The 19,454-nt window shown below is 50.6% G+C and overlaps 9 protein-coding genes across 9 annotated transcripts; 4 read left to right on the forward strand and 5 right to left on the reverse strand.

Moving 5' to 3' along the window:
* Positions 1-205: 205 nt before the first annotated feature.
* On the reverse strand, positions 206-1,351 carry CPAR01_07061 (uncharacterized protein; the record flags this gene model as incomplete). Its single annotated transcript, XM_060491332.1, has 1 exon — positions 206-1,351. One exon carries the CDS (start codon positions 1,349-1,351, stop codon positions 206-208), a length of 1,146 nt encoding a protein of 381 aa, XP_060350206.1.
* A 1,343-nt stretch (positions 1,352-2,694) lies between these two features.
* Positions 2,695-3,793, forward strand: CPAR01_07062 (zinc-binding dehydrogenase; the record flags this gene model as incomplete). Its single annotated transcript, XM_060491333.1, has 2 exons — positions 2,695-2,754; positions 2,816-3,793. The coding sequence occupies 2 exons, from the start codon at positions 2,695-2,697 to the stop codon at positions 3,791-3,793; spliced, it is 1,038 nt and encodes a 345-aa protein (XP_060350207.1).
* A 555-nt stretch (positions 3,794-4,348) lies between these two features.
* On the forward strand, positions 4,349-5,452 carry CPAR01_07063 (uncharacterized protein; the record flags this gene model as incomplete). Its single annotated transcript, XM_060491334.1, has 1 exon — positions 4,349-5,452. One exon carries the CDS (start codon positions 4,349-4,351, stop codon positions 5,450-5,452), a length of 1,104 nt encoding a protein of 367 aa, XP_060350208.1.
* Positions 5,453-5,530: 78 nt separating this feature from the next.
* CPAR01_07064 (uncharacterized protein) lies at positions 5,531-5,923 on the forward strand (the record flags this gene model as incomplete). The annotated part of the gene is made up of 1 exon (XM_060491335.1): positions 5,531-5,923. The coding sequence occupies one exon, from the start codon at positions 5,531-5,533 to the stop codon at positions 5,921-5,923; it is 393 nt and encodes a 130-aa protein (XP_060350209.1).
* A 353-nt stretch (positions 5,924-6,276) lies between these two features.
* On the reverse strand, positions 6,277-7,527 carry CPAR01_07065 (uncharacterized protein; the record flags this gene model as incomplete). Its single annotated transcript, XM_060491336.1, has 1 exon — positions 6,277-7,527. The coding sequence occupies one exon, from the start codon at positions 7,525-7,527 to the stop codon at positions 6,277-6,279; it is 1,251 nt and encodes a 416-aa protein (XP_060350210.1).
* A 316-nt stretch (positions 7,528-7,843) lies between these two features.
* On the reverse strand, positions 7,844-11,894 carry CPAR01_07066 (uncharacterized protein; the record flags this gene model as incomplete). The annotated part of the gene is made up of 4 exons (XM_060491337.1): positions 7,844-9,957; positions 10,018-10,093; positions 10,291-11,299; positions 11,386-11,894. 4 exons carry the CDS (start codon positions 11,892-11,894, stop codon positions 7,844-7,846), a joined length of 3,708 nt encoding a protein of 1,235 aa, XP_060350211.1.
* A 119-nt stretch (positions 11,895-12,013) lies between these two features.
* Positions 12,014-13,060, reverse strand: CPAR01_07067 (uncharacterized protein; the record flags this gene model as incomplete). The annotated part of the gene is made up of 1 exon (XM_060491338.1): positions 12,014-13,060. The coding sequence occupies one exon, from the start codon at positions 13,058-13,060 to the stop codon at positions 12,014-12,016; it is 1,047 nt and encodes a 348-aa protein (XP_060350212.1).
* A 1,578-nt stretch (positions 13,061-14,638) lies between these two features.
* On the reverse strand, positions 14,639-15,556 carry CPAR01_07068 (uncharacterized protein; the record flags this gene model as incomplete). Its single annotated transcript, XM_060491339.1, has 1 exon — positions 14,639-15,556. One exon carries the CDS (start codon positions 15,554-15,556, stop codon positions 14,639-14,641), a length of 918 nt encoding a protein of 305 aa, XP_060350213.1.
* Positions 15,557-18,231: 2,675 nt separating this feature from the next.
* On the forward strand, positions 18,232-19,230 carry CPAR01_07069 (uncharacterized protein; the record flags this gene model as incomplete). Its single annotated transcript, XM_060491340.1, has 4 exons — positions 18,232-18,425; positions 18,490-18,567; positions 18,627-19,014; positions 19,069-19,230. 4 exons carry the CDS (start codon positions 18,232-18,234, stop codon positions 19,228-19,230), a joined length of 822 nt encoding a protein of 273 aa, XP_060350214.1.
* Positions 19,231-19,454: the final 224 nt, after the last annotated feature.

The raw sequence follows: 19,454 nt of genomic DNA on the forward strand, positions 1-19,454 counted from the left end.
TTGATTCAAATCCTTACAAATGAATTCATCTCATGGTAAAATCAACGCAAGTCTCACCACCTACAGATAATTTGAGCACAAGAGGGCCGTCTAAGGGTGCAAGCACGAGCCAGGCGATGTAGAGAGCATTGATGATAAAGCCGGTTGAACTCAGGTCTGATTAAGGCATGTTATTGGCATTCACATAGAAGCATTCGAGAGCCCTTCACTTCAAGGCAGCAAAGATCAGCTTCTTGTAGTCCTCCACAGCAAGCTCGAGATCCTGAACAGTGATGCGCTCATCGGCCGAGTGAGCCACAAGAATAGTCCCAGGTCCGTATAAGTAACGCTTGTGGGTTCCGTTCAGGCGCGGCACATCCGTGTAATAGTTCACCACGGTGGTGTTGAAGCCTGCTTGTGTCAGTTGAGGCCGTTCCAGCAGAACAACGAGGGCAAAAAGCATACCTTCAACATCATAGTCCAGACTCACTGGCAGACCATACCCAGTAAACGTCAAATTGACATACTCCGGCGTCACCTCCGACACTGCCTTTTGCAGAACATCCTGAATCCCCTGCAAATCCTCAGTCGCAGCCCGAATCGACGCCCTCCCCGACGCGCTCTCCGGAATCACATTCGTCGCGACCCCGCCCTCAATCAAACCCACGTTCAACGTGGTATTCCCAAACTCCTCCGTCCATGGCAACTTCGTATCCTGAATCTTGTCTAAAGCGCGCACGAGTAGGTCAATTGCGCTCCGGCCGTACTCGGGATACCCCGAATGCCCCGCGACGCCGTCGGCTGTGATATTGAACCCCAGCACGCCCTTATGCGCCCGGACGAGGGTATTCTCCGTTGGCTCGCCAAAGATGACGGACTCCCACGTCAAGCCCAGCTCATTCGCGGCACCCATTCCGTCGCCTCCAGATTCCTCTCCGACGACGTATAACAGCGCAACATCGCCTTCGACAATCTCCCCGCTCGCGAGGAGCTCCTCCACAGCGATAATCTGCGCTGCGACACTTCCTTTCGCATCGGAGGTTCCACGACCGCGGATCTCGTCGCCGGAGCGGGAGTACGGGATGTAAGGCGGGACGGTATCAAAGTGCGATGTGACGAGGACGCGGGCTTCGCGGGCGGTGCCGGGGTAGGCGAAGACGTTTTGGCGGGTTCCTTCGACTGTTTGGAGCTCGACCGTGAAGTTTGTCTCGAGGTAGCCTTTGAGAGCCTGCGTTCCGAGGGCTTCGGATTTTGTTGTCGAGTCGGCTTCGACGAGGGTTTTGTGTAGGCTGAGAAGGGATTCGGTGTAGGATGCGGCCCAGGCCGATGAGGCGAGGGCGCAGGTGAGTGCTGCCGGTGAGAGTGGCTTCATTGCGATGGTTCTTCACATGAAGTCGCTCTGAAGATGTTGAAGATTGGTGTAACGAAACCCAGTGCCACGAGGTATGGCTGGAAACGGCCCAAGGCAGTAGATATGAGCGTTGGAATGCTTTTATCATTCATGGCCGGTATGGCGCCAGAGACACTTGTGGGGTACGCACAATCCCAGTTCCGAAGGTCACGTCGGAGATGCACCACGATAAGAAAGTCTGCGTTACTTTGAGAGGGGTTGGTGCTGCGCCAAGGTGATAGACAGGTAATTCCAATGCGGGAGATCTTGGAACAGGCAATTACTGCATCGCAGACGTTAACACTGAGGAGGGGAATTCGTATGATCTTCTCCGATCCATCCTCATCGGTGGTGGTTTCGGAGCTTTTCGTTCAGTGATTGCCGTGTTCGGTCGGGATCCCACGAAGCGGGGTGATGGAGACCGACCGTGTGGCCCGAGGATGTATGGAGTCGGGAGCAAAGCCGAAGGTTGGGGAGGTCAAGGGGCCGATGTCAGATTAGCTCAATCCATCGGGCATTTGTCTCATTGTGAATATCGATATTTGAAAGTTCATTCTCGAGATGTAATACGGGCAGCCAATTACTGTACTCAATTGCTGATAACAATGTGTCGCACAAAGGCTTAACTACTTAAGGTACTCAGAGTTTCGTTGGTCAAGGGCTTGGTCACAGTACATTTCATAGAGACTGCAGAAAAGTTGAGAATCCCCTCATCATCCTCTTCTGTAGCTCAAGTTTAGCTCAAGTACCGCTCCATGGAAGAATAGTTAGACTATGATTCAATAGCTGAATTGAACTTTGACAAAGTTTGTTACTTGTTGGGGAATTCCCATGTTATATCCAGCTGCCCAGCCATATTTCTAAGCAAAAACAGCCCCTTGGTGACTAATGCCGAAAGTCTGTGCGCCGCCGGCACTGAGGATGGCTCTTTTTTGCACAGCTTAAAGTCTTTAATGACCAAGACTGTTCGTCCGCGGAAATAACTTCGTGGGCAGATGCGATTCACTGGGGGATTTTGCAGAGTCTCGTTGTTTCTAAGCGCAATTCTCAGCGCCATAAGCCTATATTTCAGTCAACCTCTGTTCTCGTCCATGGCGTCTGCCCACTTGAGCACGCGATTTCTCAGCAACAGCTTGAATGCCAGGTTACTAATCCCACGTGTTGTTTCAACATCTCCTCCTCTTGGCTTAAATTCGTCTTTACTCCGTCATTCATTTCGAGGGTATCACTCTGAGAAACACTCTCAACATCGTCGTCTATTGGCTTCAATCTCAGCTATAACTTCCCCGCGCACTCAATTGAGACCAATATCCTACACAGCAGCAATGGCAGGCACCATTCGGGCTCTCGTCTCTCAAGGCGACAAGACCGCCAAAGTCCAAGAGGTACATGATGTCATTCAGATGCACCTCAACTTGTCCTCCTCGTCACTAACCACCATCCCAGGTCCCTAAGCCTCAACCCGGCCCTGGCGAAATCCTCGTCAAAATCTCCGCCGTAGCCCAGAACCCAACGGACTGGAAAGCCACAGCCGGCGCTCCCGCAGGTCGCACCGTCGGCTGTGACTTTGCCGGCACCGTCGCCGACCCCAACGGCTCCTCCCTGAAAGAAGGCCAGCGCGTCGCGGGCTTCGTCATGGGAACCAGCGACGACCCGCCCCGCGGCGTCTTCGCGCAGTACGCCGTCATCGAGAGCAGCCTCGTCTTCCCCATCCCCGAGTCCGTGACGGACTCACAGGCTGCGGTTATCCCCTTGGCCTTTGCTACCGCTGTTCAGGCGCTGTTCCAGCGACTTGGACTTCCTGAGCCCACGAGCCCGAGTAAAGAGGCGCTTCGGGTGTTGATTAATGGCGGAACGGGCAGTGTTGGGTTGTATGCCATTCAGCTGGCGAAGGAGGCTGGATTGTATGTCATTGCGACAGGCGGCAAGAAGAATCACGAGCTCCTGAAGAGTCTCGGTGCGGATGTGGCGATTGATTACCGCGATGCCGACTGGATTGAGCAGGTCAAGAAGGCTGCGAAGAATAACCTCAAGCACGTCTTTGACGCCATTAGCGAAGTCGAGACTACAAAGGCTGTTGCTACGGCGCTCTCCCCTGAGGGCGGCCACGTTGTCTGCATTCTGCCGCGCAAGGCGAAGGAGGTTGGCGCTCCTGAGGGAGTCAAGGTCGAGAGCACATTGGTGTACTCGGTCTTTGGAAGGGCTCTTACGTACGGAGCCTTCGACAACATTGATGGTGAGAAGCCTGAGGATAAGAAGTTCTGGGAGAAGTACCTAGGACTCCTGCCTAAGTGGTTGGAGGATGGTTCCATCAAGCCGAACCCGCAAAAGGAGTTTGGTGGTCTGGATGATATCAACAAGGGCTTTGAGTTGCAGGCCAAGGGCGGTGTGAGTGCTGAAAAGCTGGTCTACAAGATTGTTTAGACTACTCGAAAATTGAGAAAACAGAGCAATTGAAGTTACTGACTTGTGACTTTGGCTGTGAATATCGCACGTGATCATATGAAATGATGAATATAATGTGAATACTCCTTCACCACCATGTTTTCCTCTTTTGTTATTTTTGTTCTACCTCAAGGTCGCTCTTGCCTTTGGAACGGTCCTCTCTTGTTCTTTCCTCGAGAATTAGGGCTTTCCTTTCTCACCACCTGGACCCTTTGAACTTCCACCTTTCCCCACCCATTCTCCCAATCTCAACCTCGGCCTCTTACCTCCAAGCTTTCTTTCACCCTTCCTCTCGTCTGGCTTCTCGACCTCGACTTCTCGACTCAATTAACCAATCAATCCATTGTCCTGCCTGCCTTTTCTTCCTGCAACAAGGGCTCGATCATCTCACCTTGTATCAGTCATTGTCTCCGGATTCCTATCCATCAATCGCTATAAAAGCTTTCAGCGATCTGACAAATCGACGTAAGCGATCATTGCTGTCCCTCTCCCATCCACGCCTCTTTCATATGCTGGCCGCCTTATCCCTTCAGCATGTCATCTTCTCACGGCCAATCTCTGTGGGAGCCGGTGGTCACCTTCACCGTCCTTCTGCCCCCCATTGAGCAATACTCGATGGCAGGGAAGGGCAGTGAAGGAGGCTACTGGGCTCTCCACGATCCCAACACTTATGCCAGCTGCAAGAATCAGCAAGAGCGACAGAAAGCCGAGCAGTGCCTGGCTTGTGGCAACCCTTCCACCCGGAAGTACCGCTGCCACTGCAAGGCGGCCAGGTACTGCTCTGCCCAGTGCCTCGAGGCTGACGACCTCCATGAGCGGCTCTGTGTGGGCCGTCAAGATGCCAAGACCAAGCCTGCCTTCAGCCTTCCCTTGGAGAGTCGACCATCTAACAACCACTTTCTCGCCGCGTTACTTCCTGTAGATGGATCCAACCCTAAGCCCATCTGGATCTCCCTTCAGATGGATCGCAAGACTGGCAAGATGCGTTTTGCTACCGACGAGATCACCATTGCGAAGGCGGCTGCCAAGTCCGACGATAGCTCCGACCCTGACATCATTCACGTCGGTCTGAACTCGATCGCGACTCCCATCCAGAAGAGCCTAGTTCACGGAGTTGACGCTATCAAGTTCGGTTCGTACAAGAATACTTCTCCCGGTAACCTCAATAGCTGCATTCAGAGCTTTGGCCAGCCTGGCTTCCTGGCCTGTTACTTCGGCGCTATGGTGATCTGGGCGTACGACCTCGAGACCAACGGAGCTTTCAAGTCGCCTCGCGACTTGGGCGTGCGCGACCTGCGTCATGCTTTGGACTGCCACGTCCTCAATTCTGTCAACCCGGCCGTCTCTCAGCCTAGTCGATTCATCTTCGAGGGTGGTGTCATCCCGGCTCTCAAGATCAATGATCTCTCGGATCGTTGGTTGGAGGCTCTGGGCGTTACTCGCCAGATCGAGAAGGTCCATGTCCCCGCCTCTCACCAATACTTCGAAGCCTTCCCCATCGGCAAGCTATTCCACCTCGGTCTTCGTTGGTATGTTCGAACTGGAGTCCCCATCGCGATTGCTCCAACGGGGGAGCTCCATGAGGACCATGAGGAGATCCTCCACCACTTCCGCCAGACCGTCCTTCTGGTTGCTTAGGAGGCACCTCAGAATACCGGCATGCGCAAAGCTCAGCTCCAGGTGGTTGATCTTAAGCATTCTTCCAGTTTTCACCTCATGCAGGTTTGCGGAAAGCAGATCGAGCCTGCGCACCTCACTGCCATCATCGAATACTTCAAGCTCGCCAGTGCCTCGGGTACCCCGACGACCGAGAAGGCATTCCGCGCATATTGGGACTACTTCAAGAAGAGCGAACTGATGAAAGGCCACCCGATGGCTGGAATCCCTTCGCCTTATAACCTTGAGACTGGCCATAGCCATGACCCCAACTCTGCGGGTCTTGTAACCTTGCTCCAAGGTTACAAGTCCTACGAGGACTTTGTTGGGCAGGCCCCAGTCGCCAATGAACACGTTGACGGTGGTCTCAACGCCCCGAAGGGCGAGATCGCAGGAGCCAGTCCGGTACAAGGCATCGAGCAGACACTTGGCTTCCCGGCTGAGCGAACTTGAAGCATGGTAGAACGCACTCTCTACTGTGAGTTTACTCCATCTTTCGTCTTGTTCAGATACTAACACTTCAGCACAGCAGACAATCAGATTGATTCGAAAGCGCCATACTGGTGGGAGGAGAGAGAGAGAGAAGGATGAGGTGCATTTCAGTGTTCTGGAGAGACGAGGAGTTATCGACAGCCGTAAAAACGACTAAGCTAGAGAGATACCTTCACGAGACCGGAATTGAGCCCCCCCTTAAGCCGCCCATAGTTGTCTTATTGCTTTAGTGACTGCAAGTGTTCTAACCCTTGCAAAGTAGAGGTATTTGCCATAAAGTGAGACACAGCCAAACGCCTGTTCCAGTACCAATCTCAGCGATTTGCTTCATACACCCTTTTCAACTTCAGAAATCGTGGGTGGTTTCTGGGTTTTACCCCCATAACATCCCCATCCAATCCTTTCCGAAAGATTTCAAGACCATCTTTCCTCGTCGTAAGCCCAGACTGCCCATCCGGCACCGGCAAGCCCATAAACTCAGCATGTCTATCATCCTCCAGAACCCACTCAAGCCCTCTCTCCCGCAAACATCGAAGCTCGTCCTCAATAATCCCACCTCGACCAATCTGAAACGCCTCATCACGCGTAAGGGCTTTTGCCTCGCCGCATTCAACCAATCTTATCGCAGTCGTGCCATCGGGCTGTCGAGGATCAAGGATATCCGCGTCATCGAGCCAGTGAAAGAGTAAACTGCCTGAACCGGAGTGTGCGCCCCAGGGATTAATCTCAATGAGCTTCACCTCAAACTCGGAATCGAGGACCTCTGCGTAGACGTCTAGGATGCAGCTCTTGAAGTTCAGATCAGGTGCGATTCGCGACCACAGGTGACGGGCCTGAGTAGCCAGCCTACCCAGCATCTCGTCTGTGATACCACCGTGATTTGGCTGATAGAATCTGCTCTGGCTGATGGCGACGATGCGGCCTTCCTTGACGTAGCATCGCCACTCGCTCAAGCGGTCGAGGTCGGTGTAATATGGGAAGAAGTAGAGCTGGTTATCGGGAGAATTCGCGTCCTGGCTAAGTTGATAGAAGAGGCTCAGAAGTGCCTGGACGGTCCGCTTCGAAGAAACAAGCTTCACTAGTGCTTCGCGAATGTTGTTAACAGGTTGAAGATTTCCTCCATCGGCGTCTTTGGGGCTGCAGTGACTTGTACGAATGAAGTACCCAGCCGATGTTGCGTCCGGGTGACCCTTGGTCTTCTGTTCCATCTCTGCTGCAAGCTCACTCAACCCGTCACTCTTCTCAGCTTTCGCCGTATCAAAGTTGAGCTCCGCTGCAACTTCTAGAAGTTGGCGGACCTCATCTTTGGTAAAGTGTTGGATCGTGGCAGGCTGGTTCAGCATGCACTCCTGAATTTGCGGGGTCAACCAGCGACCCATGTTGAACGGCGCGATTTCTTGCTCTCTTCGGGCTAGATACGAAGGAGTGAGATAGCCTGTCTCTGCGAGCCACGGTGCCAATGCGTGGTGGTTGTAGGAGTTTAGGCGGGCTGATGGTGAGGTGTTTAGCGGACGGCGCTGGATGACCATGGGTGTTTGCTCTTGAGACGTCATATGAGAAATCATAATATAACAGAAATAGATAAAGGCGGAGTGTTACGATTAATTCCTTGTCGCTGCACCTTCTTTGTCACTTCTTTATATGTGTTCATCACATACCTAGGTTGTTGATGAGTCACGCCGTGCGAGGTTTTTAGGTCTGAAGGATCTGGAGATTCTGGAGCTAGCAACATCAAGTAGCCAGATCATCCGCCCCCTTGGGGACGGTAAAATGACCTTAAAGCGATATGGGTGAGCAGAATATGTGAAGGCAAAGTTGACTTCCATCTATCATCAATGCAGGTGCTTTTCTGGTCAATTCTGCCTAACAAGTTATTTAGCGTTAGCACTCTGTAAAGTACATTCGTACTGGCTCTCGTGTGCCTCTTAGCCATATGATACTCGATCCATCCATACCGGGACTGATATCGTCATAAAGAGAGGGCCTGAAATCTGGAGGAATCCACAGCAAACGTTTCCCGTTACGCACGATCCATTCTCGATCGCAGCTAAGGCCATAGCCGTGGAAGGCGGGCATTGTTTCCCAGCTCACTGAATCTGGTGTATGCTCGAAGTCTTCGTGTTCTCCAGAGATTCTAGAGCCTATGTGGATATGAATTGAGCTACTTGTGCCCAAAAGCTCGCGTGTGTCGAAGAAGCCGTACGCAGTGTGTAAACGATTTGCAAATCTGGTGTCAAACCTTGCTTTGATGGATTTGATCTTGTCGCTTGTGAACGTTCCTAGAAGGGAACCAGATCTCAGGTCCCATGAAATAATGACTGCGAGATATGAACTATCGTGTATCATCTCGTACGGAGAAGAGGCAAGCTGGTGCATATCTGCCGAGAAGCTCAGAGATTTGATCATGCCGATCGAAATATGTTCCAAGGAAACCGTCGAGATGCACTCGTTTGTGACGACGTCCCAAACTTGAATGATGGCGTTATCAGGGCGTTTCCATCCTCTTTCGTCGTAATCACAAACAAGGCAAGCAAGTCGTTGGCCTTGACTCGACAAGGTAATCTTGTCGACACATTGGCGGCCAGAGTCAATGGTCTGCGAGCAGCTGCCGTTGGATGTGTTCCAGAACTTGATCAAACCCCCAAAGCTTGAAATAAGCTGGGAGGTATTCCGAAACGCCAAAGAGTCGATCCCACGTATCTCGCATGGCTGACTTTGTCTTGTCCTGATGTAGTCTTCATCATCTACTTCATTGTCCCAATGTCTTCGTTGGCAAACGCTCTTTTTAGAGTCACGCGCATTGAAGCAAATATGCTCTGTGCGACCACAGAGTTTCATCGTGATAGCACGGGTACTTGTGTTCCAAATTGTGATCGTAGTCTTCTTCCAAGAAGCCGATGCAAGTTGCTGGCCGTCTTGAGATAGTGCGATAGCAGACACGGACCTCTCATAGAACGTTGACTCTGGCATATCGGCTCGTCTGTCCCAAAGTCTGATCTTCTCCATCAAGGGGCCATATGTCAGGAAACGATCGTCATCAGCAAAGATCACTTGTTCCCTGCGATTAAATGGCCGGCGGGATACGGCGTCTGGCATTATTGATAAGTCCCAGACTTTGATCGTTGATGGATAGGCCGTCGAAATGATTCGCTGAGCGTCTGGGGAAAACGAAAACGAGCGTATGTCGCTTGAGTCGGAAACGTACATCTCCCACGTTAAAGCACCAGTCGACGTGTTCCACACGCATATGCTATCTCGAGAGGCAGCTGCCAGGAATTCTTTGTCGGCTGAGACGTCCATGTAATGGGGTACGGCTGTCAGCTTAGAGCCGTCTAGTACCTCGCATTTGATTCTCAGAATTGACTTTCCAGTTCGTCTTTCCCAGATCTGTATGATGAAGCACATTTCAGCGATGGCCTTGCCACCTGACGCAACCCAGTCTCCATCCGGCGACCAAGCCACAGTAACTACCTCGTGATCCGTGGATATCTGTTGGCGCCCCCCTGTCGATACATCGAAAATCTCGAGGAGTTGCTCTATTAATCCTAAGGCAATCCAATGGCCATTTGCGTTCAACGCTATGGAGTGAACTTCACCCTGTTCAAGATGGCACTCGATGGTGCGAGTAGGAAATTCCCCTTTCATACTCTGAATGACGATACGACCTTGAACATACAATGCAACCGTGGACCCATCTGACGAGATGGCTATTACCGTGGCGTTAGATGAATATGGTTCGAGCTGGTGGGTGCAGCGGCCTGTGTCTCTGTCATAGACCTTCACGACACCGTTCCAGGAGCTGGATATAAATGCTTTGCCGTCTGCTGAAAAAGCCACCGGCGTTGTTCCATACAAGTCCTTGTTCCCGCTGTATTGTCTATCCTCTTCGCCGAGGATACTGACTGTGTGCATGCAGGTTCCGCTCTCCGCATGCCAGAGCTTCACAGTACTATCGTCATAACTAGTGACGAGCCACTCCCCATTGGGGGAGTAGGCTACGGTTGAAGTGCATTTGTGATGCTCCGTATTATATTCTAGCGTCTGCAAACACGCACTCCACGTGCGTTCCAGACCAGGCGTGATTGTGACCCAGTCAGGAGCCTCATCCCGAAACTGTGCTTTCACAACGCTCTGTTCAGGGCTAAATAACAGAGCTGAAGTATAAAGTTGTAAAGGGGTGTTTTCGATCATCACTTTGTGATAGAGTAGAAATCGATTGGCGTCATGAACAAAGGCTGACAGACCTTGGTTGATTGCGTTTGGGTTTTGGTTCCGGACCATTGTTAGTTATTAAATATTGTATAATCACATAATGAGGTTCGACTTACGAACAGAATCTGAAGCTTTTGAATGGCTTGTACTGCCTGTTGCATCTGGCGAAGGAGGCTAAGTGCCTCGACCCAATGAAGAAACTTTCCTCTGAGGAACCTGTTGACCTCGAAAATGGCACGGTCGTCTTGTGACGTTGGCTGTCCCATTTCTATCCTTTCTTCACAGACCCAGTCAGTCAAGTGGTCAACCCAATAGGTGCAGAGGTACTGTATAGCATACAAAGGATCGGGTTCAGGGGTATGGATTTCCGCTATGCCTGTACTGGGCTCTTTCAAACCGTAAATGTCGCGTTTCAGATGCCCAGGTGTGTTGAGGACGTCCATAGACCTCCTAAAAACGGACTTGTGTCGCTCTGCAACAGTGGAAAGTTCTGAAGCACTGCTTTTCAGAAATTCCACAGCCGACTGATGCACAAAGTAGATCTTTTCTGCTTGGATCCTCAAAAAAGACCCACATGATTTAATTGCTTCCTCCAAATACTCCGCATCATCACTGAAATGTGACTGGAGGAGAGGAAGAAGTTCCTCAATCGTAACGGGTCGTTTGAGGATCGACATGACAGACAGTATCTCTTTATACAGGTCTTCGTCTAGAGAGGGCAAAGACCTGATCATGCGCTCGTAAAATGCATCGAGTCCAGGCGGAAATGTTTCAAGCACCTTCATGACGTTACGCTTTTTAACGCTACCATCAAGCAGAGCTTGACAAACTAAGGAGACCCAAAGGAATGTATCCTGCGATTGCTTTCTCAAGTACAGTTGAATCTCTGAGCAGGTAATTTCGTTGAACCTTTTGCGGCTAGCCAGCTGTTGAACTTCTCGGTCAATATACGAATGGACCGCTTTGGAGATTAGATCGTCGTGTAATTCGAGGGTAATAGTAGACCCGTTCGTATTGTGCTCGCCGAGCACCTCGCCAATTTCGGCCCACTTTCGACTTGAGATAATGACTCTAGCGCGAGAGATTTCTGAGAGATCCTGATGAAATGAAGAAGCTTGGGGCGGTCTGTCGTGCATTCGTCGAGCGCATCCACGATCAACAAAACGCCATCCAATCGTGGGTCGCTGAGCATTGAATTGAGCAGCTCATACATAGTGCCCCAAGCGTTGTGATCATTGAAACGAGCTTTGCCACCCTTCTCATACACGGCTAGAACCTGTGTTCGGAGCCAGGGATACTTCTGAGCCAGTTGAAGAATTAGGGACCGAAGGACGGAAGTTGCGTTGTCCAACGCTGGCACTGTAGCTTGGCAGAAAAAGTAGCACAGCGGACGCGGATCGCTTTTCTCCAGCTCTTCAATGATACCACAAAGAAGCATCGTTTTTCCCTTGCCTGGGTCTCCTCTGATCCAGAGCCGGCGGCTTTCTGGGTCGGTCCGCCAGCGTCGGAATTCCTCGACATTTAGGATCCATTCGTATGATGATTTGAAAAGGGTAGGGGTGTTATCCTTTCTGCGGATTATTCGTTCCCTATCATCTTTTGGGTTCGTCTGGAAGAGTTCGCGAAGACATTCTTCACTCTTGCCAGCTTCATGGCGCCTCTCTTGTTGTTTTGTTTGGTGTGATATGGCCTCTTTCGTTTCACCAAGGAGGACATGCATTTGAGGATCTAAAACGTGATTTGTTAACAAGGCCGTTTTCTTGAGAGAAATTGTTGTGCGCATCAATTCACGTTGATCTTTTTATCACATATTTCTCTCGCATACGACAAGGAACAGGGCTACTTGCCAAAAGCTATGACCTTCTCCTTCTTGACGTTGCTGGGAAGCACTCTGGATAGAAGACCCTTTGCATATGCCGCCGCGGTTGCGGCGGCGTAATTTTGCCATCTTTTGTTCTTATGACTGTCCGAATAGTCGCAGATGCCACGAATCACCAGGCAGGGAAAGTCTTGCATCAGTCCTGCCGCCTCCATCTCAAAGCAAATCACCCCAAGCTCCTTGCTCAATCGATCTCTGGTCTTACTATCCTTTACGACTTGGTTTGCCGAGGCGATGTTACCATAGTGAACCACTGGATCAGCGTCGTCTCTATCGACCCGCTCCACAATTTGCGAATTATCGCAGCCATCGCAATCATTGCAGCTAGAGTCGACGTTGACATGCTCGTACTCGGTTCGAAACAAGCGGTCGTTGGATTTGCCCTGATAAGTATACTTCTGTCGAAATGATGCTTTTCGGATCTTTTCTACCGCCTCGGAAAGGAACCCAGGGATCTTGCTGGCACCGCGTAAGTGACGAGCTTGGAGGCTGCTAAGAGCTGTCAGAAGCGCCGTAGGCGGCGCATTGAGCGACCCTGTCCGTTCAAACTCCTCAAGCTTTCTTTTTTTTCCCCGGTCATACTGGATGACACCTCCACTGGTGCCAGTAGGCTTGCTAACGACGATATCGCCAAATCGGATATCATGACCTGGCGAGGGCGCTCCGCCTCCGATCCCGACGAGTAGACCGAATCGAATAGATTTGAAAGTCCGGAGCATGTCTTTAGCAACTGTGGCGGCCGGGTTTGTTCCGTAAACACCATTTGGCAGACAGGCGATGACCACTCTATGGCCTTGTATTAGACCCAGAGTGTAGCTGTTGTGGTCACCATCATCCTGCTCGAATTGAACGTCGTCGTAAATTTCGTCGAGCATGAGTTCTGCGGCGGCCATCTCCAGAGGGAGAGCACAAATCCACCCGACGGTGTACGATTCTTTGTCCTCAGCTTCACTCATCCCATCTCCGCCCGCGGATGCCGCGCTGGACTTTGTGACGTTCATCTGCATGAAATATGTGTCGGAGAGACCTCTCTTGTATGAACCCGAGATGAAGATGCTCGCGAACGACGTATCCTGTGGAAAGCATGCACCTTGTCTGATGCCACTAGCAAAGCCCGAGGAAATCGAGTATGCTCAAGGAAGAGTTGTGTCAAAGTTCTGGAAAAACGCGGGGTTCTGCGGACAGCCTCGCAACAGCGACGAGATGGGGATCCTCCCTGCAGCTCTAGCCGTTCACGTGTACCATTGGTGACTGCATATGCAAGCAGCGCCCGCCAGCCCGCCCTATTTTTTGACGAAACGATTACAACATGTCTGGCGTTTTCAGCTCCTCCTCCATGATAATAGAGCTTTGAGGTCAAACTTGCGATGGTACATCGTGTCTGCTTTCACTCCTCTGACCTTGAGTTAGCCGCCGTGATCATCACACAGCCTACTTATTCCTCATACGCGGAACGACATGAGTGGCGGGAACGACTCCCACCCACCCCGAAGCAATGCCCAGCGGGACCCAGTTCTTGTGCATGCCAAGCGCCAATCCCTGCCTTCTTCCCGCCGAACAGACTTTGTTGGTCACCCGTCCACGCCTTGAGGTTCATGATCAGTCTTGGTTATTCCAGCTTCGAGAAAGGCGGCCAGGGTCCCTGGGATGATGGATCATCATCGAGCATGTTGGCAAGGAAGGTGGTGTCTTCCGGAAAAGCACGTCGCAAGTACAGGAAACGTTGATCGGCTCAGATGTGCGAATAAGGGGGTCGAGTTGGAACAAACCGAATAAAATGTGCAACAATTGTGGATGGTTATCCAAGTAACTACTAGGGTTGATAAGTGTGGTTTATTGTTATATTGTTGGCAGTCACAATAGCACACACACTTTCAGCAGACAACGAGGCACTGAGAAACATCCACAACGAAGCCACATCAGACAGGAAGACTTGAGCCATGGGTCAGGCAGGCATTTCTGTACCAGATCTCTATTGATCACATTCATGCATCATCCATGACAGTGTCCCATCAGCTCCTTCGCCGCTCGCCGCTTCCGTCTCGCCCATGCTTTCTATCAAGTCACTTCAAGTCCTCCATCTGGAAGCAGGATGCTTCCATTCCAGGCACTGCGTCTCCTCCTCCTACATGCCCACTGAGTCCTCCACAATACTACGGTCCTCGCAACGCTTATTTCTTGTATCCTATTCGTCTGGAACTATACCATAAAAATAACGAAGGTCATGCTGGCCGCGTCTAGGTCGAGACTGTTACCGACGCGATAGTTTCCTGAGCCCCATGGCATGTATGACTAGGTGGAGATGATGCTACCGATGTTGCCGCACATCACTTCTAAGCTAATGGAGCTGCTTCGGGCGGGTTCGTTGGCGCTGATATGTACGTTGGACATTGGGCCGAGGACCATGGCGAAGTTTGGGATAATCAGGATTTGCACCACCGTAACTCGGCCTCAAGGATGATGACTCGCATAGCATTTAAGAAAGTCGCCGCATACTAAATGTTCACAACTTTATAACGATCTCTCTAGTTGAGACTACAAAGACACTATGCTCGAGTACTTCGTTACCCTCCCGAGCGCAGATCTCAAGATCCTGAAGGCGCCGGAACTCTGAACATCCCACTCTGCACATCTTTCTGAGCTTTCAAACTCAAGTTGACAATCTCAATAATGATATGTTGCCTCTCTGCCTCAAGGTGCTCCTCCGGGATAGCGCTGCCATACCACACGGAGGCATAGATATCAAGATACCTTTTCCCAGCCACACTGATATCCCTCACGGCAATATTCAACACCCCAAATCGGGTATTTTTGCCGTCGATAAGATTCTTGTCACCGCAAGCCTTGAGTCGAAACTCGGGTAGCAGTCGCACCATCGGTCTCTGCGCACACGTTCGTGGGCTGTAGTTGGGAATACTAAAGTTGGTCATCACCCCGCCCCAGCTCTCCAGAATCCGCGATGTGCCAGTCGCTCCTCCTCCAGCGTAAGTAGACTTCTTGAAGTAGTGCTCCGCGTTGCCGCGATTATTAGCAGCATCTGCGAGAGGTGAGGCAGACCACGTCGAAAAGGCCCAGGCGTTGACATTGGGAAGTGGTACAAGGGCACGACACTCGACCGATTTCCACGTGGCTGGGTCCTGTAGCGTGGAATTGGAGTTGACGTCATACCAGAACTGTTTGGCATCTTCAATATCTTTGGAGAAGAGCTCGAGAAAGCCCCGGTCGCCGATGGAAGCTTTCCGTTTGGCGAGGATGTCCATACAGAGGGAGCCTGGGGTTGGGAGCGGGATCTGGCTGTTTGGGATGTGTGTGCGCTCGTTGAGTAGTTTGAGGACGTAGTGACATCGCTCGAGTTCGAAGTCGATTTTCTTTCCTAGGGTCTTTGGGCCTGAGAGGATGTATGGGTGACCGTCGAATTCCTCGGTCCAGTTGCCGAATTTGGGCCAGGGTGTGCTTTGCGCAGCGGTAAGAATAGCGAAAACCGCGACGATTATGAACAACATATTGAATTTGGAGGAAGGATGTGTGCATCTAAATTCTAGTTGTTTCGACCAAGACTGAAACTTCATGACTGGGCGATTGCCATTATGAAGCAAAGTAGCCGGCGGCGCTCAGATGCTTGACGCCGTAAACTGTCCAATCGCTCACGACACTTGCCGTGGGCTTCACAACGGTTCTTCATTGTCATTGCATAGAACAAAATTTGAAAGAACGAGTAGTTACACGATGCAAATCCCTATAGATATGAGCTTCCCCAAATATCTGTTGTGTCTACCAAGCTAGGCAATGGATGAGAAAGAAGTATTGTTAGCTGGTGCTCCCGCCCCGCGCCTCTCGATGGATTCCAGAGAGCAAACAGGGCGCGGGGCTTTTCGGTAAAGGGAATGAGACAGGCACTAAGAGCCTCGAGATGAAAGGAAGTTTGCGCGGAAGCCCGAGCAGGGCCGACTGCCAATGGGACAATACTGCTCAAGTTTCACCGCCGATCTGGTCGGTGCTACGAGGCGTTGTAACACAAGCGAGTCTCTGCAAGCCCTCGGGGACCCCAAAGTCTGGACCATTGGCAGAATAAAGATGTCTTGCGCGCCAAGGCGTCTATGGTTGCGATGTTGACGTGCTATTGGCATGCATCAATGTGGAATGGTCCCTTGTCTATCGGCTCGAAGGAATGCAATCTACCCTTTGATATCCTTCCAGCTCACACGTGTCAAGGTGCTGGTTACATTTACCAAAAAGAATGGGTGCGGAGGGTGTCTTTCCAAGAGAAAGACTCTCGCTTACATCGCTAGGGGAGGGCTACGCTGGTCCATTGCCATGGTCGAAAAGCCTCTTACCCGGGGCAAACAAGACTCAGGAGTGGTGTTCATTGTTCTAATCATGTACGTACGTGCATACATACCTCGATGTCTGCAACACATACTAATGACATGAATCCGTAATTGACAAGTGATATCGAATGATTTTGATCAACAGCTAAACACACATCAGATATGGCAACATGTCACGTCTTCGTTGCTGGTACATATCGAGGCAGTGCTCTGTTTACTGCAGCTTTGATGCGACGTCGAGACTCGCGCAGCCTCTTGGCTTCACCCCGACCGGTAGCGTTCGGCTCTCTCATAGATTCGTCCCCTTCTCTGACCTCCATTCTATCTTGCCAAGGGACGACTAATTGCTCATCAGTGATTTGGAAGAATTGCCCAAAGTACAATGACACGTTCCGCAACCTTGCTACCCCTTCACGCTGATTTGAAGCATTTTCAGCCTATCCGATCCAGTCACTAAGTAGGTCGGGTAGTTGTTCTAGATCCCACTCTCACCGGTCGGAGATCTACCGAAATCGAGACTTTTGAGCTTCGAATGCTCTCGCTGTTTCATTCAGCCATTATCACTTCTCATATCGCGCTAGTTGGTGTCGCTAGCTGGTGCCGCTAGTTCCCGTGAGACCTGTTACCATGGAGCATCATCTCCAATTCGTTTCGCTCGATTGTCACAGGCGCATCTCGCCATCGAAATCAGCTCATTCTAGAAAAAGGTGATTCTGATCTCATGGTTATGAATGACCCCTGTCATTTGACTCCAAAGATAAGTGTACCGTCTACCTGGATCCTACTTTACCCGTCTCACCGACTCCACGTCTTCGGATCCAGGTCCGGTGGCCTGCTTCGAAAGGCAGCGCCCCGAAGCCACCTTATACGAGGGAAGAAGAAAAAAGCAATGTGAAGCTATCAAAGTTGTCCAATCGTCGCCGACCAAAGTATTCTTTCGGCCCTTTCTAGCCGTGTCTCCCAAGACTTGGGTGCAGAACGTGGCAGGGTTTTGGCCACGTTTTATGCCGGTCACACCAATCCTTACGGGGGGATATAGCTAGGTGCCATGAGTGATAAGAAACCTTGGGGGAGCTTCGCGTAGTTGGAGTTCTAGACCGCTCTGGATCTCGTCACCATGATGTGACCTATCTACGTGCACCAAGGCGGTAGATTGTTCTTGCAACAATCACGCAAGAAACGAGATGACGGTACTATGGACATCATGTATCAACTGAGCGGGGATCTCGGGCCCGGAATATCAATTCGCATTATTCCCCGTCATAGACTAGATATTTTGCCCGGTATGAAGATAATTATCGCTTCTCGGCCTCTGCCGATCTCGAGAATGCATGACCTCAATCATTACCGGGCAAAATTCAATGGTTCAGCGGACACCGCTGTAGATGACGACAGGTTACGAGAGTAATGCTGTCAAGAGAAGGTACTCAGAGGCATTGGGTATTCAGAATTTTTCATGTTCAGAGTACGGAGTCGAGAACTTGTGCTGTTCTTCCACGAGTGTGGTAGAATCGATGTCTGCACAACATTGAATTGCGTGAAAACACCATCGAGACCTGGCGACTGCAGAACTCGAGTCATTACCATCGTGGGATTAAAATACCTGCATTGCAGGAAGCATGTGTTTTGGCGTCTGCCACATTGAACTAGCGGTAAACCAACCCCGCGAATCAACGTGCTGGAGACGGCACTAAGGCGCCGGTTGCGATCGTCGTCCGGCCAGTAGGCGGGCTTACATATAAGTGGCGATCCCGCTGGACGTGATCATCGACCTCTTTGTTCGCTAAGCGCTGATGAAACACCGTTCATCAATTCCCGGCAACTTCACACACTCCTCAGTTTCTGTCGACATGGCCATCACTGTTGATGTTGAAGCGACGATGGGAGCCCAGGCGTTTGGCACGGCCGTCTACTCCCTCGAAATACCAAGTATCTACTTTGGCATCACAATTGGTCTCACAATACTCATTGCAGTAAAGGCCTCACAGCAGACGGTTTCTATCTACATGAAAACGAACTCATTCTTCAACCTTTATGTGTGGATGTGAGTATCACTTCGTTATTTTCAAGTCAAATTCGTTGCAGCGATCAGTGATAACAGTTGAAAGGATATGGGTTCTACTTATTGCCAATCTGCTCCAAGCCATCATCAACTGGCTGTTCATTCGAGGTGATCTGTTAGGAACGTAAGACACTGACATCGATCCGCAAGGATCAGGATAAAGTAGCTGACCCTTGAGTCTAGCTTTGGCTTCTTCTTTGGAAGTTGCATTCTATGGACGTTGCAGACGCAGCTAGCCCTCCAAATCATCGCAAATCGCCTGGGCCTCGTCATAATTGACAAAGGCAGAGTGAAAGTCATGAAAATCTCCTTGCTCGTCATAGTCGGCATTATCAATATCTCGGTTGCATGCATATGGATTCCAGCGCGCTTGACACAAAAGGAACCATTTGTGCGCATCAATGAGATCTGGGATCGCATGGAAAAGATCATCTATCTAATCGTGGATCTTACTCTGAATGCAATTTTCCTCCGCAAAGTGCGACGGGAATTGATTGCCGGAGGTCTCACGAAGTATTGGCTATTGTTCAACTGCAATGTCGCAGCCGTTTCAGTCTCTTTGTCCATGGATGTGAGTTCATCTCTTCGATTCTTGCATATGTATCCATGCTGAAAGCTGCATCAGATTCTCATCATCGTTATGATGTCTCTTCCCAACCCTTTTCTTTACGCCATTACTCATCCAGTCGCATACAGTGTTAAACTTGTGATTGAGATGCTGATGGCGGATCTGATCTCAACTATCGCCCGACAACCACACCAGCTTCTTAGCCGCTCGGATGTTTAACGGATAATTTGCAACGACGATACCATGAAGAATTCAAGAAACATTGCTATGGGAATTAGGACCATAGTGATTGAAGTGTTGGAGGTTTTACGTATAAAGCGAAATACTTATGAAATGCTCTAGTTTTATAGCATATCTTGTTTTCTTCACGTTACAGATTCCCTGCGTGAATGTCGTAAACGTCATATTGATCTATGTTTCAATATCAATTGCCTCCGTATAGT

This window comes from Colletotrichum paranaense, assembly GCF_030867605.1.
Source record: "Colletotrichum paranaense strain IMI 384185 chromosome Unknown Scaffold_5.1, whole genome shotgun sequence".
Lineage (NCBI taxonomy): Eukaryota > Fungi > Ascomycota > Sordariomycetes > Glomerellales > Glomerellaceae > Colletotrichum > Colletotrichum paranaense.